Source organism: Podarcis muralis, chromosome 7, assembly GCF_964188315.1.
Source record: "Podarcis muralis chromosome 7, rPodMur119.hap1.1, whole genome shotgun sequence".
Classification (NCBI taxonomy): Eukaryota; Metazoa; Chordata; class Lepidosauria; order Squamata; family Lacertidae; genus Podarcis; species Podarcis muralis.
In genome coordinates, this window is record NC_135661.1 from 89656384 (window position 1) to 89667487 (window position 11104).

At 55.1% G+C, this 11104-nt stretch overlaps 1 protein-coding gene across 4 annotated transcripts; it reads right to left on the bottom strand.

Moving 5' to 3' along the window:
- Nucleotides 1-2798: 2798 nt before the first annotated feature.
- LOC114603110 (suppressor of cytokine signaling 5-like) lies at nt 2799-9567 on the bottom strand. Of its 4 annotated transcripts, XM_028741858.2 has the most exons (3): nt 9290-9566; nt 8395-8489; nt 2799-5470 (listed from the first exon to the last, which is right to left on the bottom strand). In XM_028741858.2, the coding sequence occupies exons 2-3, from the start codon at nt 8428-8430 to the stop codon at nt 4139-4141; spliced, it is 1368 nt and encodes a 455-aa protein (XP_028597691.2). In that variant the 5' UTR covers nt 8431-8489; nt 9290-9566; the 3' UTR covers nt 2799-4138. The 4 variants fall into 4 exon arrangements, with proteins under 4 accessions (XP_028597691.2, XP_077788532.1, XP_077788531.1 ...); XM_077932406.1 differs by lacking the exon at nt 8395-8489 and having other exon boundaries at nt 9290-9567; XM_077932405.1 differs by lacking the exons at nt 8395-8489; nt 9290-9566 and adding an exon at nt 8230-8383.
- Between the last annotated feature and the right edge of the window lie 1537 nt (nt 9568-11104).

The window sequence follows — 11104 nt, forward strand, 5'->3', positions numbered from 1 at the left end:
CAGACGCATGGGGCAGGAGAGCCACAGCTCAGCGCCGGAGCATCGGACCAGCTTGCAGGAGGATTCAGTCCATGACAGCGCCTCCAGTTAAGAGTCGACAAGAGACTTCCGGCTTGAAATCCTACTTCCACTCAGCACTGAGCTGGCCGGGCCAAGGCTGTGACTCGCTGTAAAGCACCAGAGCCCATGCGCCAAACCCTGCGCACCAAGCCTGCCCTCTCCACCTCCCGCCATTGCTCCAAAGGCAGCCAATGTGCCCTCTGGCATGCTCCCCTGTTTTCCAGCCCAGTACTGTGGGTTAAACCACGGAGCCTAGGACTTGCTGATCAGAAGGTCGGCAGTTCGAATCCCCACGACGGGGTGAGCTCCCGTTGCTCGGTCCCAGCTCCTGCCAACCTAGCAGTTCGAAACCACATCAAAGTGCAAGTAGATAAATAGGTACCGCTCCAGCGGGAAGGTAAACGGTGTTTACATGCGCTGCTCTGGTTAGCCAGAAGCGGCTTAGTCATGCTGGCCACATGACCCGGAAGCTGTCTGCGGACAAACGCCGGCTCCCTCGGCCTATAGAGCGAGATGAACGCCACAACCCCAGAGTCGGTCACGACTGGACTTAATGGTCAGGGGTCCCTTTACCTTTACCTTACCCCTTTGTAAGCCCCTCAACCAATTCCCTTATGTGTCCCTTTGCTGGCCGCTGCCCCACAATCAGCTGGTCTCTTTGGATCTAAAACAGCTGCAGAGCAGGGCATGTGTTGGTTCCAGCATCCATTTCAAGTGCCTTTTCCCTGCAAGGTGCTGTGTCCCAACTTTGGCACAGTCTATGGAACTCCCTCCCACAGTGATGGGGACCAACTGGAACGACTTTAAATGGGAATTGGGCAAATTCGTGGAGAGGGCCATCAGGGGCTGCTAGTCAGGATGGCTCTGCCTCCACAGACTGAGGCAGCGATGCTTCTGAGTACCAGTCGCTGGAAACCACAGGAGGGGAGAATCACCCTTGTGCTCAGATCCTGCTCACAGGTTTCCCAGCAGCAGTATCTGGTCACCCACCATGGGAACAGGATGCCAGACTGAATAATAATAATAATTTTATTATTTGTACCCCGCCCATCTGGCTGGGTCTCCCCAGCCACTCTGGGCGGCTTCCAACAAAGATTAAAAATACATTAAAATGTCACACATTAAAAACTTCCCTAAACAGGGCTTCAGATTTCTTCTAAATGTCAGTTATTTATCTCTTTGACATCTGATGGGAGTTCCACAGGGCGGGCACCACCACCGAGAAGGCCCTCTCCCTGGTTCCCTGTAACTTGGCTTCTTGCAGGGAGGGAACCGCCAGAAGACCCTCAGAGCTGGACCTCAATGTCCGGGCAGAACGATGGGGGTGGAGACGCTCCTTCAGGGATACTGGGCCTTTGAGGCCGTTAAGGGCTTTAAAGGTCCGCACCAACACTTTGAATTGTGCTCGGAAACGTCCTAGGAGCCAATGTAGGTCTTTCAGGACTGGTGTTATGTGGGCTTGGCGGCCGCTCTCAGTCCCCAGTCTAGCTGTCACATTCTGGATTAGTTGCAGTTTCCAGGTCACCTTCAAAGGTAGCCCCACGTAGAGCGCATTGCAGAAGTCCAAGCGGGAGATAACTAGAGCATGCACCACTCTGGCGAGACAGTCTGCGGGCAGGGAGGGTCTCATCCTGCGTACGAGATGGAGGTGATGGACAGCTGCCCTGGACACAGAATGGACCTGCACCTCCATGGACAGCTGTGAGTCCACAAAGACTCCCAGGCTGCGCACCTGGTCCTTCAGGGGCACAGTTGCCCCATTCAGGACCAGGGAGTCCTCCACACCTGCCCGCCTCCTGTCCCCCAAGAACAGTCTTTCTGTCTTTCTTGTCAGGATTCAACCTCAATCCATTAGCTGCCATCCATCCTCCAACCGCCTCCAGACACTCGCACAGGACCTTCACTGGTTCTGATTTGAAAGAGAGGTTGGATGGGCCTTTGAGCTGATCCGGCAGCTTCTTACATTGTGCATTAGCAAGCACCGGGTCTGTGTTTTCTGAATGTGCATACGCCTCCTTGAGATCCAGCCCACCCTGGATCATGACATGAGCCAACAGTGTGATGCGGCAGCTAAAAAAGCCAATGCAATTCTGGGCTGCATCAATAGGAGTATAGCATCTAGATCTAGGGAAGTAATAGTGCCACTGTATTCTGCTCTGGTCAGACCTCACCTGGAGTACTGTGTCCAGTTCTGGGCACCACAGTTCAAGAAGGACACTGACAAACTGGAACGTGTCCAGAGGAGGGCAACCAAAATGGTCAAAGGCCTGGAAACAATGCCTTATGAGGAACGGCTAAGGGAGCTGGGCATGTTTAGCCTGGAGAAGAGGAGGTTAAGGGGGGATATGATAGCCATGTTCAATTATATAAAAGGATGTCATATAGAGGAGGGAGAAAGGCTGTTTTCTGCTGCTCCAGAGAAGCGGACACGGAGCAATGGATCCAAACTACAAGAAAGAAGATTCCACCTAAACATTAGGAAGAACTTCCTGACAGTAAGAGCTGTTTGACAGTGGAATTTGCTGCCAAGGAGTGTGGTGGAGTCTCCTTCTTTGGAGGTCTTTAAGCAGAGGCTTGACATCCATATGTCAGGAGTGCTCTGATGGTGTTTCCTGCTTGGCAGGGGGTTGGACTCGGTGGCCCTTGTGGTCTATTCCAACTCTATGATTCTATGAAATACCCGCATTTCCCTCCCTCCCAGGATGCGATGCTAGGGAAGAGTCAATTGCAAGCAGGTGTAGACAAAAAAAGAAAGTTGTTTAATAAGACACACACACACACACACACACACAGTCAGATAGACAGACAGTAGCAGCAGTCCATTTCCGGCAGTAGAGGGGAGTGCAAGACCTAGATTTCACTCAACCTGCCCCTCCACCCAAGAAACACCACCTGGGCAGTCCATTCTTCTAAAAGCATCGCCACTCGGCTGATCCACATTGGCAGGAGGAAACATCTGGTGGCAAATTGGCTGGATTGGCCAAAAGCTGCTGTCTTGGCCCTGCAAAGAAGACCTGAGAGCAGCGCCTCCAAATTCCTCAGCCCCTCTCGCATTGGGGGCAAAAGCAGCAGCCCAGGATTCAGGCTTATGGGGATGGATTAAAGACAAGTCAAGAGGAGGACTCGGGCCAAATAAAAGAGTCTCGGTCCGTTCCCCTCCTGTGTGGAATTTGTTCGAAATCCCATCTTGGAAGAAGCAACTCTTGTTTCAGGTTTTGTGCTTTTTTAATTTATCCCCTGCCACCCACAACGGTCGGTTGCTGACTCAAAACCCACCCCACCCGGTTCCCATTCGGCAGTGGTGTGAGCTCGGGAAGAAGAGTGTGCGTAAGACAACTGGGTCACAGAACCGCAGATCTGGAAGGGACACCCGGGGGTCATCTAGCCCAACCCGCAGCAATGCAGGAACCGCAGCTTCCCGGGGAAAGAGGAGGTGAGGGCACTCTGCGTGTGGCTGGAAGTTTTTCGAAAGGCAAAGGTCGCACCCAGAACCCAGTTAATGCACCTGACAGACACACAAACACTTGGTGGAGTAGGAAACAGCAAAGGGAGTGACCTCTGGCCAGCGCCAAAGCAGCACCCAAACTGGGGGCAGGGTGGGTGGGTGCTTGGGCCAGAACAGGCCGGGGGGGGGGGGAGGCAGGGGTCCTCCAGCTGGCAGAACACCTGCTTTGCCTGCAGAAGGTTCAATCCCAAGCGGCACCTTTATGTCCAGCTCAGAGTGTCCCCTCTCCAAAACCCCGGCCAGCCACTACTGCCAATCAGTGTAGACTCTATAAGGCTGCTTCCAAGGTCCCTTCCTAGCTGCTGGCAGCAGCGCCACCCAATTCCTGCTTCTCCACTCTTCTGCAGATGCAAGAGATGTCCTCCCTGTAGGTTCCCAGATCTCTCGAGAGCGAGACACGCAATTTGGCCACGGGAACGAAACCCGGTTCACGGAGGAAAGCGCCCACGCTCACAACCCTGGAGCAGGATGGATTAAAACGTCCGCCGGGGGCAGAAGTATCCGAGTCAAACGGGCAGTGGTGGGAGAGAGAGAGAGCTAACCAGCTGGAAATGGGAGCCACGGGCTCCCCGGTCAGCTCCACCAGGCGTCCAGCCTCCGGACGCGCACCCTCTGTTTGTAGTGGTACTCCTTGAGATACGCCTTGAGGGTGCTGGGGATGGGCAGGCGGCCGATGCCGTCGTAGGTGGTGCAGCAGGTGACGACGGCGCGGCAGAGGTGCTGCAGCCCGAAAGGGAAGGTCCGGTTAACGGGGACGGAGAGCAGCGGCTCGAAGAACATGCAGACGCTGGGGTCTTTGTAGTGCTCCAGGAGCCCGGTCACGGTGGGCGCATGGAAGACGCTGGGGTCGTGCACGTCGAAGCTGAAGTTGTGGTTCCACTGCTCGATGCGGGCGTGCAGGGAGCGGCCGTAGCGGCGGAAGCTCACCGAGAAGAGGTAGTCCTCCTGCGCCGAGTCGCGCAGAAGGAACGTGCCTTCGGGTTTGCCGTCCAGCAAGGCCTCCGCTTCGTAGCGGTCCATCACGCCCCAGTAGCAGGGCAGCTGCGTCAGCTGGAGCAAGTCGGGAACCAGGCAGTGGATGTAGTCGATCTGGGTGTGGATGCGCACGTCGGGCGGCAGCCCCGCGGTGCAGGAAGAGGAGCCCGTGGCCTGCTCCTCTTCCTCCTCCTCTTCGTCCTCCTCGTCCGTCGCCGCCAGCGCCGCCCACCCAGCGCCGGCCAACTCGCTCATGCCATGCGCCAGCTTGGGCCCCAGTTTGTAGAGAGGGTTGTTGACCTGCGCCGTCACCTCAAAGGTGTGGATCAGGGCGTCCGGGGGCGGCTCGACGCCTTGCTCGATGCTGATGCGCCGCCTCTCCCGCAGGCGGTCGTCCTCGTCGTCGGAGCGCGGTGCCGGCGGCGCCAGGGCCTCTTGCTCGGAGACGGGCGCCGTGTGCTGCTTGATGAGGTTCCAGGTGCGCGCAAGCTCCGAGCCGGGAGGGAAGGGGCAGGTGTCGAGCATCAGCTCCCGCAGGTGGATCTTGCGCTGCGCCGAGAGGTCCGGCGAGCGGGAGGCGCTCTTGAGAGGGAAGCACTGCCCCACCGCCGCCTGCAGCTTCTGGCGCAAGGAGCGGCCCACCGCTTTGCCGACAGGCTCTGGCGACCCCGAGGCTCCGTCTGCTTCCGCTTCCGGCGGCGAAAGGCTCTGCCTCTCCAGGGATCGGCTCGCTCGGGCTCGCCAGCGGCTAGCAGGACGGGCGCCGGGAGCCGCATCTTGCTTGGCTTTTGGCCGGGCGCCCCCCTCCTGCGACATGGTCCCACGGGGGGAGGAGCTAGAGGGAAGGAGCATCTTGCAGGCGCACAGGGAGGTGGACATGGATGCGCCGAGGGAAGCACATGGTAGCGGCGTCGGCGTGGGAAGCGGGACCTGGGCAAGGGAAGAGAGAGCCCGTGTTAGAAACTCGGCAACAAATTATTATTATTATTTATATAAGTAAAGGTAAAGGTACCCCTGCCCATACGGGCCAGTCTTGACAGACTCTAGGGTTGTGCGCTCATCTCACTCTATAGGCAGGGAGCCAGCGCTGTCCGCAGACACTTCCGGGTCATGTGGCCAGCGTGACAAGCTGCATCTGGCAAGCCAGAGCCGCACACGGAAACGCCGTTTACCTTCCCGCTGGTAAGCAGGTCCCTATTTATCTACTTGCACCCGGGGGTGCTTTCGAACTGCTAGGTTGGCAGGCGCTGGGACCGAACGACGGGAGCGCACCCCGCCGCGGGGATTCGAACCGCTGACCATGCGATCGGCAAGTCCTAGGCGCTGAGGTTTTACCCACAGCGCCACCCGCGTCCCATTATATATATATATAATATACATATACACACACACACACACACACACACACACACACACACACATATATATATATATATATATACACACACACACACACACACACATACATACTACATACCCTGCCCATCTGGCTGGGCTTCCCCAGCCACTCTGGGTGGCTTCCAACAAAATATTAAAATACCGTAATGCATCAAACATTAAAAGCTTCCCTAAACAGGGCTGCCTTCAGATGTCTTCTAAAAAAGTCTGGTAGTTGTTTATCTCTTTGATATCTGGTGGGAGGGCATTCCACAGGGCAGGCGCCACCACCGAGAAGGCCCTCTGCCTGGTTCCCTGTAACCTTAAACCTAGGTTACGGTCGCCACAACACCACAAATGTCTATTTGCCAGTGGGTTGGACTAGATGACCCCCAGGATCCCTTCCGACACTACGATTCTGTGATGTTGTGCTCTCAACCGCATTGCTCGACTGTCGCTCACTCTTACAACAGTTCATGTCTCCCGATAATCAAGAAGGAGAAGCCCACAGTGGAACTGGAAATGGCATTAACTCTGGACTAAGGCAGAGGTTTGGTAATTGCGGAGAAACCTCCACGTAGTTGTAACTGAACCTGTGCCAGTAGCGTTATGCGCCTGGGGAATTTCGAACGCTGGAGGGGTCATAAGGTCATCGGTGCCGCATTAAGTCAGCTAGGACCCCTGATGATGGATAGATTTGATTGATTGACCTCCACCATAAGGTCATTAAAAACTGCTGCATTTTGAACGGTTTAAGACAACGTGCAACCAATTTGGGGGTGGAAAAGCCAGGGTAAAAAGGTGTGCTTTCAGCATCCTCTGGAAGCTGTGCAATGAAGCTGCCAGGTGCATCTCTCTGGGGATGGAGTCCTACCGCTTAGGGGCCACCGCAGAGAAGGCAATTCAATTTTTTGACTTCCATCAGTCCTGTCTGAAAACTTCCCAATCTAATCTTCTTAGTATGCATTTCTTACTGTCCCTCTTACATTTAAAACTCATAACCAATATCTCTCTCTTTTTCTACTTGGTAACACTTCGTACATTCCTCCTTACAAAACTTCTTGCAGTCCTGCTAGCGCAATTTGCTGGTTGCAACTGCTCTTCAGATAGTTCATATACTTCTTCCAGTCTTCTGTAAATCTCTTGGTCCACAGGGTTTAATCCAGCACTGCCACTGTGAAAACAGGATGCTGGACTAAATGGGGCCACGGGCTCGATCCTGCAGGGCTCTTGTTACAACGATGGGAGTCCAGCTCCCATCAGGACCCAAAGCTAGCATGCCAGCCAACTGAAAGGAGGGTGGTGTTGCTGCCTTAGCCCACAGCTGGAGTCCAGCTTCCCTTCCCACATGCAAACTACAAGCTCACCTCTCTCTCTCTCTCTCTCACTTCTGCCCCACATTTCGTTCCCCCTCCACCAACTTCTCTGGCTCAAGCTTATTTCAACACTGCCCGCACTCTGCACCAAAGATTCAGTATTGCATAGTTGGTGTGGGTATTCAAATGATGTTGGACTACAACACCCATCATCCCTGACCGCTGGTCCTGCCAGCTAGGGATGATGGGAGTTGTAGTCCAAGACCAGCTGGGGACCCACGTTTGAGAAACATGGGGCTAGAGCAGGCACAGGCAAACTCCGGCCCTCCAGATGTTTTGGAACTACAATTCCCATCATCTCTAGCTAACAGGACAGGGATGATGGGAATTGTAGTCTCACAACATCTGGAGGGCCGGAGTTTGCCTATGCCTGGGCTAGAATATCTGAAGAAGTGTGCATGCACATGAAAGCTTATACCCAGAACAAATTTAGTTGGTCTCTAAGGTGCTACTGGACAATTTATTTATTTTGATGGAACTAGAGTATCGGACTAGGGACGCAGGTGGCGCTGTGGGTTAAACCACAGAGCCTGGGCTTGCTGATCAGAAGGTCGGCGGTTCGAATCCCCGCAATGGGGTGAGCTCCCGTTGCTCGGTCCCAGCTCCTGCCAACCTAGCAGTTCGAAAGCATGTCAAAGTGCGAGTAGATAAATAGGTACCACTCCGGCGGGAAGGTAAACGGCGTTTCCGTGTGCTGCTCTGGTTCGCCAGAAGCGGCTTAGTCATGCTGGCCACATAACCTGGAAGCTGCATGCCGGCTCCCTCAGCCAGTAAAGCGAGATGAGCGCCACAACCCCAAAGTCGGTCACGACTGGACCTAACGGTCAGGAGTCCTTTTACCTTTACCTTTAGAGTATCCGACTAGGGCCTGGGAGAGCCATGAAACTCACTGGGTGTGACTTTGGGGGCCAGCCGCTCCTTCTCAACCTCACCTACCTCACAGGGTCGTCGTTGTCGTGGGATTAAAGGAAGGAAGGGGAGAACCACATACGATACCTCGGAGGAAAGGCAGGGTATAAATGCAACAGCAACGAAATCCCTCTGCTGCCCATCACAGCCCCCTACTCCCCACCAGACCATCCCAACTTGGGGAGAGCTTACGGTTGCAAATGGAGTTCCTTGTCCTGCTCGGCTCATCCATTAACCAGGAATTGGAAGGGGGGCGAGGCGTCTCTCTCCTTCCTCGCACGGAGCACCTGAGCAGGACAGAAAGAAGACCGCAGATTGGGAACAAAGAGACAGCAACAGGTGGAAGTGTCCCCACCTCCTTAATACTCCCATTTATAGACCACCTTCCTGCCACATTTCTTAGATTTTCACCCCCTTTTGCCTTCACAAGAGGTTGCTTTCTAGGTCTGCTAGGAAAGGCAAAGAACACAGGAGAGGCTAAACGAATTCAGGTGCTGCCTTAGATATCATCAGAAGAGGAGAAAGACAATTATTTGACACCTTTTCTTCTAAGGACCGCAAGGCAGCGGTTCTCCCACTCATTTTATCCCCACAACAACCCTGTGAGGTTGCCAGGCGGCGACAGGCACTCAAAATCTTCCAGGAAGCATCAGGGCCAAGTGGGAGATTTGAACCCTGGTTCCTCCGACGTCCTAACCCGAAACTAACCTCCATGCCGCAGAAATCCTTTCTTTAGGGTACCCGAGTGAGGCTGGGGGAATCAGCTCACCTGTGGGCCTCTGGGCATGTGCAGAGCGCCGGACCCTCTCCGCCTTTCCGCAGCTAGGATCGGCGCTTCAAATGCAGCAGCGAGGCTTGGCGCAGGGCGCCCCAGAGGCGCACCCCGAAACCCGCCGCACCTTCCTGCTCACACCCCGCATTCCTCATCTCCGCCTCACCGTGGCTCCATCCACCCAAGGGCCTCGCCCGTGGGAGGCACTCTGCACATGCTCAGAGCACCCAAAAGGGAACCCCCGCGCCTCCATCCACCTCCCAGGCCTCTCCAAGGCGCCCGAGCGCACCGTGCGCTCTGCTGCGCGCCCCTTACCGGCCGGCGACCCCGGAGGTCTCCTTCCTCTCCGAGGTTCTGGAGGCGCACGGAGAGCCCCGGAACCTCTCCGCCTCCCCAGGCCGCTGGATCTCCGGCTCCCCGGAAGCCCCGCGCGTCCAAGCGCGCTCGCCCTGCCCCGATCGAGACCGCTTCCTGGGTGGCGTCCGGAAAGCGACGAGAGACGCGAAGGCAGCGAGAGCGCGCCGCCTGCCTGCCTGGCGCAGTGCCGCCACCTGCCGCCGGAGGAGACGCAGGAGAAACCTCGGGCGGGCACGCGCCTTGGAGAGCGCCCTCGCCCCGCCCAGGCAGCCCAGGAGGACCCAGGAGTCCGGGCTGGCGGGGGACCCTTTTGGAACGCAGAGCGGCTGGACCAATTCTTGCGCCATCATCTTGGGCTACAGAAAATCCGGCTTTCTCTGACTGCCTTTCCAAGATGATGGCGCAAGAATTGGTCCAGCCGCTCTGCGTTCCAAAAGGGTCCCCCGCCAGCCCGGACTCCTGGGTCCTTCTGGGCTGCCTGCGCGGGGCGAGGGCGCTCTCTAAGGCGCGTGCCCGTCCGAGGGGGCGGGGGGAGACCCGATCCCCAGTTTGCTCCCCACCCACCACCTTTTTAAATTCCTTCCTTCCTAACGCGCGCCACCTTTTCTTCCCATCAAGCGCAAAAGGCCGGAGCGCCATGGCCTTGGGGTTCTTTGCGATGGCAGAGCGGGGCAGAGACTCAAAGAGGGTGGGAGAGGGTGAAACTGGAAATGAGACCACGCCCATGCGGGATTTATTTTTTACTTTTATTTCATAGAATTCAAAAGCCCTCAAAGCGGTTTACAAAGAAGACGGACAAAATTGTCCGTGGGAAAAATTGAGAGAGATGCCTTGAACTCCAGCGTCACGCCACTGCGGGGGACGTTAGGACTCCTTCCATGCAGACGGAAGGTGTAAATAGGTGAATCAACCAAATTTCTTAAAAGCTAGGACTGCCTCCGCCGTCGAAGGAACTTCCATATTTACTTGAACCTGGATAGAGCCAGAACCCCATCTGGTTCTCCTAGCCCCTTTTCGAAAGCCTTCCCCAAAATGCCAGGTTCTGAATATTCTTCAGCTGTTCCCAAAACATCTCCAGCTATTTGCAAAATATGCAATACAGAGCGGAGAAATTAGTTGCATTACACTGCATCCTCCTGTTCAGATTGTGCTCTCCTAAAAAAAAATCCCCTAAATCAGTGGTCCTCAAACCTTTTCGCCCTCTGGGCCAAACTTTCAGCATTAAAATTTGCACCATGTTTTTTTTTTAATGGAAAAGAAATACATTGGAAAACTCATCTAGGGTTGTCCTCAGTATCACATCCTCCTCTTCTTTCCATTTTGAAAAGGTACCTATCCATATTCTGCAAAGGGAAACATTTTTTTTATACTATATAACATGGAAATGTCTAAATGTTTCCTTGATGATCCTTGAATCTTCCTGCCCCATTGCCATCCTCTCCTGCCCCACCCTTTGAGAACCCCTGCCCTAGATCATTTCCACAAGTGCTGCTACCAAGACACTTGCTATCCTGACTCTTCCGGCCCAAATGCAGAACTTCACACCGATTTCTGCTGAAGAAACGAGTTTTGTTCTGGGTTCTCCAATCCTGCCCGAAGCATCTCGAATGCTGTTGCCGAGTCTTACCAGCTCTCCCTCTCTGATCGGTGCCATCGGGCAAGCTTGACAATCACCCCCTCCCCTCCTTCATCCAAGTTTATAAAGCCCTGAACAACCTGGCTCCAGGGTGCCTCAGGGATCGCCTGAACCCTTATAGATCCCATCACTGAGAT